The 19,203-nt window shown below is 36.4% G+C and overlaps 1 protein-coding gene across 2 annotated transcripts in view; it reads right to left on the bottom strand.

The window, feature by feature from the left end:
* MIPOL1 (mirror-image polydactyly 1) overlaps positions 1–19,203 on the bottom strand; it is a 176,854-nt gene that overhangs the window by 74,212 nt on the left and 83,439 nt on the right. For both annotated transcript variants that reach the window (XM_054276183.1, XM_054276182.1), the window contains one exon: positions 18,227–18,334. In XM_054276183.1, the coding sequence (XP_054132158.1) occupies positions 18,227–18,334 (108 nt within the window). The remainder of the gene's footprint in view (positions 1–18,226; positions 18,335–19,203) is intronic.

Here is a 19,203-nt window from a genome sequence, read left to right as displayed (position 1 = left end):
GCGCTGTGTGTTTTGCAGGAGCCAGCTTTGTCAGAGCAGGCACCCGTACTGCTGCTCCTGCCCCTTGGGAAAGCCATGGCAAGGTGGGTGCCCTGCTGTGTTTTGCCAAGAGAGTTCAGTCTGGTATAATTTCTCAGATTATTAGAGGTTCCTGATCTGAAGAGGATTTGGCACATTCCCAGTTTGTTTTGTTGAGTCATTGTGTTAGACCAACCAGTATTAAATGAACTGTGCTCTAGTTAGGCTATACATCTTGGTCAAGGGGCTTCATATTGCTGATCCCCATACACTGACTTTGAATCTAATAAACTCACAATTTGAAAAAGTCTAAGGGAGAAATTACCTGTGCTCCTGTATCAGCATTATATTTTCTTTGATTTTCTTTTGCCTTTCCCCCCACTTTCAGGAAACAAAACCTGACCTATATGGAGTGATCCACCATGAAAAACAAACATAATTATGAAACAGATGTATTTTTATTAACAAGAATGGAATACATATCGTCTGAAGTAGAAGGCAGAAGAAATATTGCATCAATTTAAAAAATGCTAGAAAAAGCAAATGAGGGTTTGTTTAAAAAAACTAAGAAAGTTTGTAAAACATGAACAATTTAAAAAGGTAATAATAAATAAATTTGGAACAGTAGTATAAAATATGCTTCTCATCAGATGAATGTCTTAAATACCGATCCACAAATGATTTTCAAATTTCAAAATAAGCACTGAAATAAAGTGATATCTTAGTTTGTATTTATGTTGTAAATTAACATTGCAGAAGATCAACACACATCAAACACTAGGATTTTATGAAAAACTCTACACAGGAAAAAATTGTAAGACAACCTTCTTTTTTTCAGGGAGGGTAGTAAAGGGAGGACTGTGCATAGTTTTTTATTCTTTTTTCAGTGTTTGCTTTTAAAGTAGAGTACTGGTAAACATATTTCCAAATACTGGAATGAAATATCACTTTGCAACAAAACCACTGGTTTTTGTTATTATTTACCAGTATTATTATTTACCACTAAGCAACATTCAGCTTATTTTATTCTTGCTAGAAAACAAGACAGCAAAGATAAAAATGCAGCTTAATAGATTAGGGAAAAATACAGGCACTATCTGATAGACTAAAAAAATCTAGAAAAGTTCAAAATGTTTTCAGCTAGGCACAAAAATGCTGTTAATGATTAGCTGCATAACAAGAGATTTATCTCTGTCTTTTTTTCCTTTCTTTTGTGTGTGTGTGTGTGTTGCAAAGGCAACACAGACACACTGCAGGTCTGTCTGTGCCATTCTTAGGCCACTTTCAGGCCGATTGAGAAAAGCTGGAAAGTAAACACAGGTGTTTTAAAACTGGAGCGCTGTCATGGACAACCACAAACACCCTTAACTCTGATGTGGCAACGCCTCTTTCCCGCCCTCTCTTTTTTAAAGCATTACCCAAAAAGAACATGCCAAATGTTTCACCTTTCACCACCTCAAAATAACTTGGAGCTTATAGCATTGTTTGGCAAGTCTCAAGCAAAGAGATCATTTTTTCATTCCTTTTCAGATATAGCCAACTCCAAATCAGTCACATAAAATAAAGAGCCATTCTATTTCTAATTAGTTTATTTTCAGTGTCCACTGAATTACCTGCAAGCACTATGTTTCAAGTTGAACATATCCTTCCTCAAATGTAATTCCGGTTCCTTGTTTTTATGATTGAGGTTCAACTAAAAAGACAGTGAGGGGATTTTGCAATAGCGAAACGAGATTTAATCCAGTGGATAAAAGAATAAATAAAAAACTTAACAACAACAAAAGAGTGCCATAAATCCCCCAAACCAAAAGAACAAACCTTGGGTTTTTTGATTATTGTGCAAGAATATATACAAAACTGGAAAAGTACTTGCTTGTAAATTAGCTGTTCCAGAAAAGAGCCCATCCTGTTAACTGCCATGAAGTATGGCTAGCTAAAGTATGGAAAGCAAAAGCAGAACAAGTCCCCAGAAATTATGCAGCCCCTACTCACTTATGCAGTTGAGGAGTGTGGGGAGAAAAAATTAATATATTAGCAAAAAATGAAGCAAACACCGACAGTTACAATTTAATTCTGAAAACCTGTTAAACAACACAGAGATGGTTACACTTGGGCTGAAACTAATAACCCTATCAACACTCCTAGCCCCAAAATACAGATAGTTCATAATCTAAACATCAAAATCCAGCTCCAGCAAAAATCCTGAAATCTTATACTCAAAGCAGCGCAACCCTCAGAGCTATACCAATGGCGAATGGATTGCAAAGGTATAACATTGCTGAAAAGTTAACATATGCCAAAAGCAGGTCTTACTTATTGTAAAGGATGATTTTTCTTTCCAGCCTCTGCCTTCAGATTCCAGAATGATTTTCTTTTTGATGTAGACGCTTACACACACCCCGGTTTCAAAAACCAGACACCAGACTTACTGTGTGTTCTGTGCTCCAACTTAAACAAACACAAACGACTTCATAAGACAGACAGCACTCACGCATACATTTATTTATGTTAGGACACAAGTGAGATTTTTCTTTTTTCCAGATTTTGTCCACTGTGGTAAAGAGATGGTGTTATTTATTAAAGGATCTGTCTGAACAGCTTGCCTCATCCCCTGTTAACTTCACCAGGCATTCAAAAGAGTTCACAATCTTATTAAACAGGCCACAAAAGGTGACTTGCAAAATTGAAGTTTGTACTAAAAATCAGTCATCCTTATTTCTTTTAAGGCATTTTATCTAATTTTTGACCAAAATTATGAACTACTTTGTGTAGTTTTTTATTAAATCTAAGCAATACTGCATTTAAAGCTCGGCCAAGAAAATGCAACCATAGCAAATATAAAGCATCAAACTTCTGCCAGCTGCCAGCATCACTCACAGTGCTGTGCATTACCTAACAAATACTTAGAAGAAATCACACACACAAACACACTTATTAAACTACACTATTTCGCCTCATTTGTTGCTATTTCTGGCATCTGCATTAAGCACACATGACATGAAAATCATATACCATTGAGACTATTACACATAATAGACAAATTAAACCAAACAATAATGTGTATAAATTACCTTGTTCATTGCTTTGCCTTAGAAATACCTTCCTGCTAAAACAGGAGGGATTTATGCTTGGCAAAACAACATCGTTTAATCTGAACCATTAAAAAAAAAGTGCACTAGTACAATAATGGAGAAAACCATTGAACATTCTCATAGCAACAATACAGAGACAGCTAAAAAAGGAGAAGAAAGCTTTTTGAAACAACCCTTTTTAAGTGCAAAAATTTCACCCTGTAAAAAGATGCAGCAATAATGGTGTTGTTTACCTGCAGGTCTGTGAAGTCTTAGAAATATGCTTTAAGCAAACGAACTGAGTTGGGGGAACTTTATCAAACCACTAACGAACTACCATCAAACACAATGACAGATTTATCCCTCAGCACTATGGTGACCCCCTGGCCAAAAGCTAATTTCTCATTCCTCCGGTCTTTTGTATTCACAGTTATTACTCAGTCACAAAACAAGCTGATTTTTAAAGCAAGAAACTTGTATCCCCATTTTGAGACAGGACAGTGTTTTCATCTATGTCTACTTCACAAGAAGTTGTGTACACTCAGCTTTGAGCAGTTATTTGATGCAGCTCTGGAGAGCAACTTCTTTTTTTTGTGTGTGTGTGTGTGTGCCTTAAAAAAACAGGAGTAAATATACTGTAAAACTACAAAAAAATACTAGTAAGCTGTAACTGTGACAAGTGAGTTCTACTTTATGAAACAAACTGGGAAGCCGATTTTGTCCTTTAAGAAATGGGGGAAAGAAGCCCCACAAGAAACTGATAAAAAACTGATTCCTGATCATCTGATTTTACTCAGAGGAATAATAGGTACCTTCCTGAGTGAGGCTTACTGGATTAGGCCCCAATTTATAAAAATGTTGTTTCTGGACTCAGACCTGCTGTTCTATGCTTCAGGACAGAATGAAGCTTTTAGAGCTTTAAATTCTAAAGATAGGGGTCAGAAAGGAAACAATGTAAGAGTGTGAAATAAATTTGTTGCTGCTACATCAATTCTGCCTGGTAATTTTTCTCTAATTACCAAAGAAAAGAAATATGATGTCTGATGTAACTTTCTTCAAACATAAACATATCTCAGCAAGACTGTGAGTCTTTTCCTCCTAAAAAATAACTGGAAAAACAAAAATATCAGAAGCAGACATTCCTTTGTGAGGACAAAGTTAATAAAACATATTATTTGGGAAGCAGACATGATACAACTGGAGTTTGAAGGTGAACTCAGTTCTAATATTTAAAATTTGACAACACTTGTCAAAAGATGTTAAAATTGTTTTGTGGTCCAACAAGTCACTCAGCAAGAATAATTTTTAAGCAGCTTTTCTTTTTGTTTCAGTTAAAATTAAAATCCATGCTGTGTAATCCTTGGAGTCAATCTGTAATTAAGGGGATTTGAAGAGAGACCACGCACTGCATTAATGATAAAATTTAATATCTGTTTTAATACTCTAACATAAGAAAAAAACCCTAAGCAACATACAAAAAAGCAATCATCTCCCTATTTTGTGTGAATGCAGCATACATACACCATTACTATGTGTAGCAGTGATGCTATATTTGATGTCAGCTTTTTGTTTATAGACCAAATGTTTCAGGATTTAGCATCTACAGAGCTTAAAACGTCATCTGCTTGAAAGCTGGCACCCAGATTTAACAGGCTAGATAAACAGATTTTATTTTATCTAGTTTGGAAAATGAGTGGTTTTGTTGTTACTGTTACATAGCAATTCCAAAGGGAAGGAGTTATCAACAGTATTTCTCAGATTTCAGTCACTTGCTTCCCAGTCATTCAGCCACTGTCCTCCAACAACTGCTGCTCAATTGTCAAAAACAGGAACAGATAACCAACTAAAATCAGTCAATTTTATGTTATACTCTTAAATGGTTAAAATCTTGCAAAAAAAAAAAAAAAAAAGAGGAAAAAAAAGATGCTTGGTATACTAAGTCTCTCCTCCAGACTATGCACAAGAAAAAGGTTTGAAATCTCAGGTCTTTGAAATGCATCTAGCTAACAACAAGTAATGTATTCAAATAGTTTAGTGAGAGTAAGCACCACTGAAAAGTGAGGCAAACTGAGTTCCATTTTAAAACTAGAAACTGTGTTAAATAGTTTCATCTTTTCAGAAGATGGGGTGAAGGATTACAGATCCAAAGAATTCATTAAGAAACATAGTTAAGGTAGAGATGATCTTAATGAGCTTTTGTAGGGAAAGGTTTTGGAGGGATATGTTTATCTGTTATCCTGAGAAAGGATAATAGATTCTTTAATATTTACATCAAGGATTTTTTCCTGTTAAAATGTCTCCTGGCCTCAGCTCTTGTGAAAGAACTAGCAAAGCACCAAGGTACTCTCACCAGATCTTGTTGTATCGTGTAAGACAGTTAGTTTATGAAAACAAATTTTAACAGAACTTCCCCTGATCTCTATTTCTTACTAGTCCATATGTGTGTATAATAACCTAAGGCTTTAGAGATTTAGGACATAGTCCCATTTAAGTACACGTGGAATTCACAAGCTACAAGGTCAATGCAAGAAAAGCTTCATTTTTCTCTCAAAATTTATATGCTACAACAATAACTATTACTGTCAGCAGAAGTGCACTGCAGCTGTCACTGTGACATGTGCATGTGCACAGGATCTGGTCCATATGCAGATATACACAAGATCTGCTTCAGTGTTTGGAAACCTCGTCCAAATGCTACTTTTAATGCAAAAAAATAGTTGAAATTGTATTGATTTTTTAAAAACAAATCCTCCCAATTTTCAAAATGTGTGTCTAAGTATCTGTAAACAATGAACTCTACATGCTACTCATACCATCATGACCAGCTTAATAACCCCTCCAGCATAGCAGGTATTTCTTTAATAAAGAAACTAGCTTGAAATAATCATCTTGATTGTGATCCACAAGGAAATTTGTGACACTGTATGGAATCTAAATACATCTAGTAAAACTGTGAAAGATGACATCTGTTCTTCAGTGGAGAATCAATTCTGGAGATGAAAAATCCAGTATCAATCAACACAGTTCAGAAAATGAAGCCCCTGAAGATTTCTTCACATATTGAATCTAACTAAAAATGACATTTTGGTCTTTGTTTAATTTTAAATTGCAAATTTGGCTGCTCAGCAGATTAATACTATCACTAATAGACATTAATAACATGTTCAAGCAATGTGATACACACTTACTTACACAATTGCATTGGTTACTTCAGCTTCCTACCCAAAGTTTAGAGACTTTAAAGCTCTTTTCTCATTTTACCCTCCATTCATTTTTCTTTGTAAGATATATTTACCTTACCACTAAGAGAGGCTGAGTTTTGGAAGTAACAACACAGATGACTGAATTTTGGGGGCGCAAAAAAATAAAAGTTTTAATTGCAAACACATTTTGAAGGAGAAATCAGACCTTCTTTGAGCTTTTTCAGTGAACAATTTCTTTTTCCTGCAATGGTAATGAACAATTTTGATTCAGCTACATGACAGAGCCAGTCCTGCAGTGTTTCTAAATATTAAGATAAACCTAATATATGCTGAGTTGAAATCCTAATACATGGATATACTTCTGCTGATAAAAACTTTATTTTACACATTGCAAGATTTCAAATAATAAAAAGGCATGTGAAAGCATATGTCCAGTTCTATCTGTGCTTGTGTTAATTCTGAATAGGTAGTACACCAGGGTGTCTGCACAGGGCTTTTTAAGGTTAAGGTCTGGAAACTCAGAATTAGCAAATTATCAAATTTACTACTTGACCCCTAACATAGAGCTTGCTCTGCTAAAGCTGACTCCTAGAGAAAAGTCCAAGTCCAGATACCACTTCAAAATCCCATGAGGAAAGCTGTGGAGATCTACTGGAAGGCAGATTAGAAAGATTTACTGCATTAAGCCCAGTTTCATGGAAGGAAAAAAAAGTTCAAAATAAATCCTCATCCATCCTCTACTTCTGGTCTTCAAGCATTTTCCTGCTGACCTGCATACTGCTCGGGTAGAGCTGCACTCCTGCTGCACAGGAGGAGCACATCTCTCCCTCTGGCACCCTGAGTGTGTGAACAGCAAAGCTCACTTTTCCATTACACCTCTGTGTGGCCACAGCCATGGAAGTCAAATCAGAACCTTCCTCTTATTTATGGGCAAAAGGGATTTTCAAAAGCTTCTCAGTGATCTAGGAGCACAAGTGCACTAACATCAAAAATGTGCCTTTGCACCAGACCAAATTAATAGATGGGAATTAAACATGATAGGCAAAATAATTCCTGACTCTGAGTAAGTGATGGCTAAGCACCAGGCTGCACTTGTCAGACACAGACACTTTTGAATTCATCTCTCTCTAAAACCTGAAGTTGCTCACCTGGGAACAGGAGAGACATCCAGACTGCAGTAAAACTAGAAATAACAACAAACATATTGGACCTTGAGGCTTCTGAATCAAGGCCAGTCTGCAGCTTTACAACCATACCAAGACCTAATGTTTCAGTGTCTTCTTTCAGCATCTGTCCCCCTTTCTACTCTGAAGCACACTTCATACGATTTCTTGTATACAAAATGCTAGGAAAAGGTCCTCCAATTCTAAACAGATATTTGGATACACTTAAATGTACAAAGGCCAAATATCCCTTTTTAGTAAATACCAAAAATTCTGAAATGTTTATATTGATCCTTTATCCTATCCTTGGTTTCCTGTACCCAAGATCTAAAGTAGATTCTATCATTTCTGAGAGGTGCTTCAGATAAGGAGGTCATGGATGGGTCAGAGCAAGACCTTTGGTATTTAATGACCCTGTAGCTTGTCTTTTGCACAAGAGCTTAGGTTACTACCTTTTATATGTTTTATTGAAGGACAAATAACTCGCATGTCATCATGCATCCAGGCTCAAGATTTTGTTTACAGTTGCTGTTCAAACAAAACAGGATCATTTTCCTGCGCAGCATAAAAAATGAACAGTGTATGGTATGACACTGAAAAAAATATTGAAAATTAAGATTTACCACACTTCTTTCTGTATGCATGGAGAACATAACTCATATGGAGAAAGAATAAAATATACAAAATAAAATACAATACATAACCATGATACTCCTCCTCTCCATTAATGGGCTTGGGTCAGATATCAAATGAAATTTGATATCTCATCTCCAGCATAATTTAATACATTAATATCATTTAATACCTTCAATAATGAAAAATACTTAACTTGGCTAAATATTTTTGGTATTTTAAAATTTTATTATGGTACAATGCTGATAGATATTTTGAAAGCTGTGCCAGTGCAGATTAGGCATAATGTTAATAGAAAGTGATGCTAAGGCTACCTTTAAACATAGCAGAAAGCAGTTACCTTTTTATGTAAAAAGTATGTTCAGATTCAGAACCTCTGAATTTAGTTTGGAAATGTGTTTTATAGTATCTGAAAGTGGCAATTAAAGGAAGAAATACTAGTTTTCTTATAGTAAGTCTGATACATTAGGCCTCATGATTGCTTTAGAATTAGATGAACATATAGCCTTAATTCCTGACCCATGTAATCCTGAAATGAAGGTCCCTACTAGGAGGAAAGTAAAAGAATTTTTAAAATAACTGTTTGAAGTGCAGCAATATGACACCTCCTCAGAACTTAGAAAGGTTCATAATGGCATTAGTGTTGACATTTTACTGCGCAGAAAGAAGGGAAAAATGAACCCAGGACTGGGCTGACAAATTATACCATTGGAGATGGTGACAAAGATAACTACTACAGTTAGAGTTTCTGATTTTATCTTATATTCCCTATAATCAGGGAATCAGCATAGAATCGTAAAGGTTGGAAGAGATATCTGTGGTCAAGTGCAACAATTAACTCAGCACTGCTGAGTCCACCACTAAACCATGACTCTAAGGACCACATCTGCACAGTTTTGAATAAGCAGCTTTCCTAACATGACTGTGGTTTCTACAGTATGTTTTGCTTATATATCAGACTCTGTGATTCTAATTTACAAGATACTGATGAATTTCAGTGTATTTTAGAACACACAATTTTTTTTATCACAGGTTTAAGGCATGGCTGTCACCTCTATGGAGATAAGGAGTAAAAGACCAGGTAGCAGACAGCTTCATAATTGGCTATGGGATGCCTGTACAGTTTGTTTCATCTTCTCCAACTTCAGAACATCTCTATTTAAGAATACAAATTTCTGGAAAACATGTATCTAAGATCTGACCCAAGCCCATAAACTGTTCCGGTTTTGAAGTCCTTTAACAGAGTTTAGACAAAACCCTGCAGAACACTGAAATGCGGCACCCTTCAAACTGTAAGACTATGTGGCAGTGTAACTCAGTAAGGAAAAAGCTACCAGAAAGTCAAATGTATCAATCATACAAAATGAGATCCATTCTGCTATAAGGAAAAGCAGATGGGTGAAAACGTTAAATTAAAATGCTAAATTAATATGCACAACTACAGAATGGTTAATTAAAAAACATGGATGAGAGTTTCTTGTTGACATGGTCATAGAAACCTACTACCATGAAAGGGATGATTTCTTGCATACCACAAATGATGAAGTGAAAGCAGCCTGACTGCGAGAATTGTACTCCAGATTTGATCACCTGAAACCACAATATGCATTCCAAGAACCTGCTGCATTAATCAGAAATAATACTTCTGGTAATCAGAAGCTGTGCCACTGACTGACCTTATGGGAGGACAACTTCCCCCTACGAAATGGAAGCCAAAAAATAGAAGACTCAGCCAAAAGGTTTGAATGACCACATCATCACCAACGAGAAAGAGGGCTGTATGTGGTATATACAAACAGTTGATGTTTGAGATTGTCAGGAATAATCTGGTACCAAGAGAGATTTGAAAGCAGTCAAATGAAAAGCAACAGATCTGCATGGAATTGTTAGTGGAACACATGAAAGCTGGCATCAAATACCAAGAGTGGATGAGTAATGAATTCCTTAATGGTTAGAACTGAATCAAAGTTCAGTAAACATACCTGCTGTGGTTAAAATATGTTCAGCATCTATTCACAGGAGAGAAGAAAGACTTACACTTCTCAGGCAAGATGAACAAACTCTTTGAGCCAAGACATTGCTTGTTCATTCTACCAAGATGAATTCAGTGCCATTCTTGGGCAGCTGTTTACAGCAATATGAAGCATGCTAAAGAGGTACAGTGCTCTAGACAAGCATTATTAATTATACAGATTCAACTCTTTCCAGGATGGACAACTATTGTTCACTTCTATCCATATTACTTTGCTTAGAAATGACTCTTAAAGACTTGAGGTCATAGTACGTAAGAAACATCAGTGTTTGGTCTTTTCTTTGATCAGAGTCCAAGAAATCCTGAGCAGCTGCTGTTCAGAAAACACTGTACACACAGGGCTTACATGCCAGATGTGCAGTCAGTGAAAGGACAGCCTCAAAGGCACAGGAAGGTGGCATGGCCAGTGCAACCAAGGAAGTGAAGACATGAACTTGGGTATGGCTATTTGTTTCCTTCTATTTGAAAACAACCCAAGGTTTGAATGCTTTCAAAATTCTCACCTGCAGCAATGATTTCATGAACCAAGAACTGTACAAATGTCCCTGCCATCTATCCACACAACCACTTAATGTCATCAGAAGCTGAAAATCATGCAAGTAACAATGTTACCAAACATAATTTCTTTTCAACTCCCAGGTAGACATATAAACCAGATTTATTGAACTCTGGAAGCCTGTGTTCTGGGCAACTTCCCTCTCAGTGAAGGGCAAACATCTCATAATTTTATTTTCATGTTTTCCATTAGGGAAAAATATTGTACTATTTGCTTATGGTACATTTAAGCAATTATTCTAACTTTAAGCTTCCTACATCAGTGAATAAAAACATCTATCAGTGTTAAAAAATTAGCTACCAGATGGGAGGAGACTAACAATGTTACTGCATTTGTGAACAGCTTTCTGTCAAAACCTACATAACTAAATAAAGCCTACTAGCTAGTCTTGATGGCTAAAAAAATCCAATTAATAAAGCTGGTCACTGATTGCGATACTAGTAGATCAGATTTCTGATTCATGGTCAAAAACATACACTAAGCCTGTAAGGGATACACATAAGCAAACTGCTACACTCCTAAAATACATGACAGCAGATGAAGGAGAAACCCTTCGAGGCATCCCTTGAGGATCTCCAGCCACAAATGATGAAATTGGCTCTAAAGAACAACTGGGTCCAAGGAAATTTCTAATGACTGCTTTAAAGACCAGTCAACAAGTGCTCACATTTTTTCCACTGGGTTCGAGGGGGCATGTTGGTCACTGCAGGATTATATGAGTTATTTTCTCCCTCTCCAGAAATACAGTTGACTTGGTGGGCTAACTGTCAGAGTCTGTAGCAACAGCTTTTGGAGACACTGTAACTTAAAGATAAATGAACACAGAAAATTATTGTGGAAGTGAAACATGGACAGAATGACTTCTGCAGGAGTTTCTGTGGCCTCATTTTAGCATTCATTTATGGTACAATGCAACAGCTCACACTGATATCCTCTGAGGTGTACGGTGTTATTTAATAACAACAAGTCATAAAGTGACTAATCATTCTTCTAGCATGGATAAGAGCTGAACAGACTTATGTCTAACCTCAGTGACATACTTTAAGACCTTGTGATTAAGTGTTTCTGGGCGCAGCAAAAGCAAAGGCTCTGTTCAGTGCAATTAAGATTGCAACTGTGTCTACCCTGTCTGATAAAGTGTCTAGGAAGCAGCAACAGAAGAAAAATGTTTGTGCATTCTTATTCATGTCCAGGTTGTCAGCAGCATGCTCCAAGTTCTACTAGTCTTTTATTTTCACCTCCACTATGCAATTAAAAGCAATTTAATAATGAAAACTTCATCAAGCATCCACTCTAAAAATTAATAGTGATCTCATGTGCTTTATAACAAGTTTTATTGACAGGGTAGCAAATTTTTCTCTCACATTGCCCAGGCATTTAAATGAGGGCACATCCTATGTTAGGGTAGGTATTGATGAGAGATAAGAATCCATTATGGCTTTCTACAACCTGAACAACTCTTCTGAAAGGTGAGTAAGAGGAATCATTCTTAGAAGAAGAAACCGAAGTACTGAAACAGCTCTTGCACAAAGTTAGAAATTGCTGCTTACTTTGACAAATCCTGCAGTATTTTATCCCCATGGAAGTTATTGGAAGAATAGCATGAAGATCCTTTCAGGATTAGCTGTAGCAACATATTATTTGCTGGAGATAACCTCCTAGAAGCCTGTTAACTATTCCCATTGGTCCTGAAATGTTCCTTTGGTTTCAGAAAAACAGATACAGACCATAAGTAAATCCAAGGGCACAGTGTATCTCCTCTCACTGAAAGACAGATCTGCTATCTACTTCACTCCTTCCATTTCCAATATGAAGCTGGCATTCAATCTTCAAACACACCTATAAAATAATTTGCAAATGTGACAGCAGACTTTTTTTCTAGATAGCAGCACATTATATCAGGATGAAAAGCAAGGTTGCTTTTAGGTTAATTCCACAGAGTGAGCTCTAGAGCTGAGCTTTCACAGGTTGCTATTTTGTTAGATACAGAGGGAACAATGAACATTGGTCAGAGGAATTCATAACAAAATGTCTGAGAAAAGCGTGGATTGCCCAACATATGAATATTGCTATGGTGATTAATTGAAAAAAAAACCAAAACCTGAAAACCAACCACTCTAAATAAAAAGCAACCTGCACCAAACAACACCACCATAGCGACAGCTGGATCAGTAGCAAGTTTTAAACTCTTTGCAGCGTCTAGTTACGTTGTAGCTAGGAGCTGAAAAAGATGTAACACCCATCTCACCAGCGGGCAACAGAGCCATTCATCTGCTCACTACAACACACAGGCAAACCGGCAGCTCTTCTCCATCAGTCCCACAGCACTGCAGTAACTACAGCCCAGCAGCCACAAGAGCTGAAGGCGGCAGGGGGGTGTTCTGCATGTGGCTGAGCCTTGACGCATCCCAAACTCACATTCCAGCGGTCCAGTGAATTAATGTCATCTCTGCTGCCCCATGTAAAACTATTATGAAAGGAAGAAATTAATAACTATTGAAATATAAAAAATTGTATGCTGAACTGGAATTTGAATACAAGAGATTGAAATCTCTTGGTTTGCCATCACTGATTCAGACAAATTTCCCTGGATTACATTTCAAAAGCATGCGTCTTTGTTGAAATCAGAGGCTCTATAGCCATAAACCAGCTCTAAACTTATTAAACTTATGAAACTTCAGCTCTGAAGCACCAAACCTAAAATCAGTTAGAATTAGTTTTTGCAAATAAAGACTACATCACCTGAAAGGACTTTTTTTTCCATTTGTATGCCTCAATAGCACAAATAGCATGAGCTTTTTAACAGTAGCAAACATTTTATACTTCATTTTAAGGCTTTTGAAAATTTTTTTAAGCTCTTATAACATCAGAATCTCTTGTGATTATGCCCTTCATGGATGACAGGTTGACCAGTCAGCTCAACTTGTTTCTGTGGTTGATGCTGTCAAATAAGCATGGAAAAATGGTTTCTACTCTAAGAATCTGGGAAATTCTGGGAATCAAAAAGAACTTAATAAAAATTATGAAAGGCATCAAGGAATACTTAAATTAACTATTCTAAAGTGGCTTCTTCACAGTCATCATCACTGGAACAAATACCAAACTGCTATGCATTGAGATTTCCTGCCCTTGACCTGATTCTTACATGTCAGCAGAAAGTAGATGACATCAGGCACAGTTGCTTTACAGCACTACTGTAGACAAACTTCTGATGGCTCCTACAGGTCACTTTCTTTGCTCTAACTCTTTTATATTCTTAATAAAACTATGAAAGCATGTAGTATAAATTCTACAAAAAATAACAACTAAAAAGAAAGGCAGATATTACAAAAATAAAACCCAATCATAATACAAGATGTAACATCTAAACCAGCCTGAAGGAGATTAATAACCCTTACAAGTTCAAATGACATCATAATTCAATGGAGCAACCTCATTTAGGCAGTAAAGGTCACCTGATTTGTATATCACTATGAAATAGTCCTCTTCTTTTCAAAAGTTTGCCTTAAAGATAAAACTAGTATGTTTTTCTGATCTTTAAAGTAGATTAATAGCTGGTTTGAGAAGAGTATAATACCTAATTAAAAACTACAAAATAGATGAGGGCTGTGGAAAAAAATAGTTTCTTCTCTCTATTTCAGTCAAATCCAGTTAAACATTTTTCATGAAATTTCACATTAAGTTATTGGTTTCACAAGACTTATTTCCGATTCTCCTTCAAGTCAGTAAAGAAGACATGTACACTGGCAAAATTTTTATTTTTCTTTAGAAAAAAAGTATTAGTGAAAACTCTGAATTTGAAAACTACACACTACAAAGCTAATAGCAAAAGGAATGAATATTTGAAAAATAATGAAGAAGCAGCAATTCTTCCACTTTTCTGTGTTTAATTGAATCAGTTGTTTCTGTGTATTATGGGAATACATTTATCAGAATCAGTAGAGACCAAATGTTAATTATGAAGGCCAAGCAAAAATGAATAATCTCACATATAGACCTTGACACATTAGAACTGCAAAGCACTCTCAGATCTTATTTTATGAAAATGTACTAAGAGCGCAAATGTATAGACCCTTAGGAAGCAATTATCCCAAAAAGGTTTAGCTATAATTCAATGTGAAATATAATAAGAGATTTTAAAAAATGGTTTCACAAAGAAGAGGATTATTTTACTTTAACTATGGAAATAGGGGCCCACATGCTTCTCTGCATGACCTCTGTGCAGCTGTGGGCATTGCCTGGAGGGAAGATTTGAAATCGGCTTTTTCAGTCAATTAATACAATTCCCTATGACCAACAAGAATATTACAAAAAGTAGGGGTGCCAGTCTGGTATTGTGGGGCTGAATGGCCCACAATACTATAGGAATTTTCTATGCAATAAATACTTAAAATATAGAAATTTTAAATCACATACTACTGACATGTATGCAGAGGTTAGTTAAGAAAAGGTGTCTTACCAAGATGTGCAGATGTTCTATGGCACAGCAAGATGAAATAGCATGTTACAATGTGCACTGCATGCCACCTGTGCCATATGTTTTATTTGTCACATTATCCTCAGGGGTGACATGGAATCTAAATGTGTAAAAACCAAAAATCTGCAGAAGAGTGATTTCATCATCCTTGTGATTTCCAGATCCCAAACCTAGCCAAATTCCTGCCACCACGCATCTCCCACAGTTATAATGTGCCTCCCTGCCTCTTTGCCTCACTCCCGACCATGGAGGGCTACTTTCTCAAAGAAGGGTGGCATAGCCCTGTGAACTGATATACTGAAAAATAAATCTGAAAGCTTGCAGATTATTTTACCTAATAGACCCTAACATCAGTGGATTGAAATTGGTTGCTTTTGGATTGCTCTTACACTGTTTTCCTCCCAAGCAACTCACTACTGTGAAATGATTTTAAAAAGTAAAAAAGAAACAATAGCTATTGGGTTTTGTTCTTAAGTGTATTTCACTAGAGGCAATGATCTCATCTTTTATCACAAACTTTCACACCATCCCTAATCTAGCTGATCCTGATTACTTTATTTTTATCCAGTTAAGATTGCAAATGTCCCTGCACCACAACTGACGTTTACACTTCTGTTACTCCCTTAAGAAAATCTGAAGCAGATCAAACTCCTCATCCAGAGGATACATCTTTTGCCAAACTGAATCAACAGATTGCCTCAATGTTAATTAAGTGCAAGAGAATAAGTAAAATGACAGTTTTTAAAAAAAATTCATTAATACAAACTTTCCTGGAAAGACTCAGAAAAAATACCTGGATTCCTTCCGCTGGACAGGTTAATAATACATAGCACAGTTCCCCAGTAAGCATGTGGAGGTGGTTAAAATAAAAGTAATTCCTTGGATTATGGTGACAATAAAAACTGAGTTGATATTTACCCTGTACCACAGAAACAAATGATGTGTCCCATTTCTCTAAAAATGGACAAATGTCCAGAAGGTGTTCTGCAGGCAGTGGAGAGGGGACAGGACGGGATGCTTGGGTCCGTACCTGCACTCCGTGTGCAGCCTCGCAAGAGCTACTTAGCGGATACAAGGGGCAGGAGGTGACAGCCAAGAACACGAGGGTTTCACAGGGGCAGTGTGTGACCTGTCACAGGGCTCTGGCTGGCTGTTTCTTTCTGCTGACAGCAGCAGGAGCACCCCAGCCATTTGCAGCCAGCCCCAGAACCCTGACCAAACCCACTCCTAAGCGAGTCACTGACCTGACTTCCCCCTTACTGGACATCAGTTTCCAGGCTGTGGCTGCACTAAAAGTCAGTGATAAGCTTTTCATTTACATGAGGTCAGGATGCATGCTCATGTGCTGTATATCAAAGCTAACTACCATTGGCAATATTTCATTGCGGCATTTTAAAGTTTTCGAGGTCAAGAATACAACCTGGCCTTTAAAAAGAATTCCAAAGGACCTGCCCTCACTGTAGGCAACAGTAATTTGAACTGAGACTAACTCTACAGAGCTACAATATTCAAAAAGTTCAACTTTAAAAAAATTGAAAAGTGTTTTTTTTTCCTCCCCAGACTCTCATCTCTAAGAGACTATGATCAATTAACCTTTAACTTTGAAAAATAAAAAAATTCCTGTGACAGTCAGAAATGAAATTCTTTAAAGATTAGGTGCTGGGAGAGCAATATCAGGCTTAGAATGAAATCCTAGTAACGCTCTGAACTATCAAATCACTTCTTGCTCTGAAAATATAATTATTCTGTAAGCGTTATGTCAGACAATATTAAATGCAAAAAGTGTAGCTTAAATAAAACTTTTTTCTAGCAGAAAGGCTCTCTGCACAATATTTTCAATGACACAAAAAAAACAAGTCAGCTTGCAATTAATGAAAAACAATACTATGTTCAATAAGTAGCATGCTTGGCAAGCACTTTTGGTGACACCAGATTTAAAATAATGCTGTTATTGCAGTCAGAAACAGCCTCTGAATGTTTATGATCTCCATTTCTAGTCATCTGATTGCACACCTGATTTTGTAATATTCACTGTAGATTTTCATGGCAATTATAAACCCATGGAATATATAGCATTTGTGTGGCACATAGCCTTTATCAATTTATTATTATTATATTTATTGTTTTTCTTAGTGAGAAATGTCAAACTGCACAAGGATTTAACTTATACTTTGCTTCAGTCATGCTGTTGTATGTATAATGATGCTTCCCAAATAAATTAAAAAAAAATAGAAAAAAGGAGGTAGAGGAAAATCTATCTGTAAGTGAGATACCTTTGGATATTACTGTCTAAATAAAGCAGTTTTAAAATGACAACACAGTATAAACCGAATAGCTTCTGTATTTGTATTGTATCTCCACTACTGATAAAAGAGATTTTTAAGAATAAAGTGGCTGAAGAGGTGTGCACAATGCTTGCACATCTTACCTGGCACAGTCTCTCATCCTGGCTAGCAGTGAGATTGCAGGCTATGTAGCTATCAATTCCACTGACATTACAATTTCCCTTTCTCAAAGCAGCAATAACCTGTCACTTTACACTGTCCTTTCTCTGACCCTCTTCCGCCTCTCTGCTCATTTTTATTCTTATTGACAAGACTTATTATTCCTCCTCCCAATTCCAAGTAGCTACCCTTTTGCAAATAGTAGTATCAACTATGTGGTCACTAGTAGTATCGGTCAACAATGTTATTAATATAGCACACACACTGCTGGGAGCAGATCAAACAGCCATGCTTTAAAATATTAGTTTTGCAAAGGTACCACGAGGCAAATAATTGCAGTTTTCTTCACCTTATACAATGTAATATTGCAAGGACAGATCTCAAGAATTTAGTGTTAATTACCAGCCCAATAATTTGGAGGATATGTTATGTTTTTCTTGTTGCTTTCAAACGCAAAATAAAATAAAACCATAACAGAAGGGTGCTGTATCTGTGTTTAAAGAAGCAGTTGTTGGCAAACACCATAGCTCACTTCTGCCGAAATGTACACAACTGATATATGCAGCCCAGAAAGCTGGCACCAGGGGCTTACAACCTTAATTTGCCTGCAAGAAGAAATGGAGATTTACCTTCAGAGCACGTTCTTGATTGTTTTCAGCAGTCATATGTCTCGTGTTGTTTGCTGAAGTCTGGTTCTGCTCTTTCAGATGATGAAGCTCCTGCTCCAGCCGTTTGCACTGCAACGAGGAAAGAATCCCATTAAGGAGAGGAGTGTGGGCATATTTCTTTTCAACAAGCCAAAAGACTTACCGTAAATAACCCCATCACCATTTCTGCAGTAGTGAAAGCATCAGACAAAAGCAACTTACAATCCCAGACAGTACTAAAGCTACATTTTTAAAATGTGTATCATTATTCAGTTTTTTCCTGGTCCAAAAGTATGTCAAAAATGCTATGTATCAGATACTTATCAGAATGTTGGATTGAATTTCTGCTCCTAGTTATGCCAATATGTGGCTAGATGTTGGCTTTTATGTATTAAGTAAGCAGATGTAAAGGAAAGAATTGATCCTTTTTGAAATGCAAGCAAATGAAAGACCCTCCTCCCAAATCAAGGATCCAGCCTTTTATTAGAAAATATAGATGAAACTTTTAGATTTGTATTTTTCATACTAAGAGGTTATGCTAATTCCCCAAGATTGTTTTCTTTAAATATTTAACTTAATGACAAAAAATGAGAAAATTAGCACTTACTACCGTGTGCCTACACATGTAGACTTACTGCTGTCTGTTGAGCATTTATTTTAACAATTAAAAATCTGCAAGTTAAAACCAAATTATATTTTGCTCTTTTTTATGTTAACTATAAAGGTCTTGCCCAGTTCCTTGGTTTGAAAGAGCAATTTGTTGTCTGCAGACAGTTCTTTACCTTACAAAAAACCCCTCCTGTTCTACAAAAAAAAAAAAAAAAAAAAAAAAAAAAAAAAAAAAAAAAAAGAAAAGAAAAGAAAAAAAGAAAGCAGACAAAGTACCAAGAAGACATATGGGAATAACAGTTAGAACTAGGGAAAAGCAGAGTACCGGGAGAAGCATTTTACAAAAACGT

Source organism: Melozone crissalis, unplaced genomic scaffold (assembly GCF_028551555.1).
Source record: "Melozone crissalis strain CALT ecotype California unplaced genomic scaffold, PUWL_Pcris_2 ptg000018l_1, whole genome shotgun sequence".
In the NCBI taxonomy this organism is placed as follows: Eukaryota; Metazoa; Chordata; class Aves; order Passeriformes; family Passerellidae; genus Melozone; species Melozone crissalis.
Note: the sequence above shows the minus strand (reverse complement) of the source record. Positions and strands in the feature narration are given on the sequence as shown.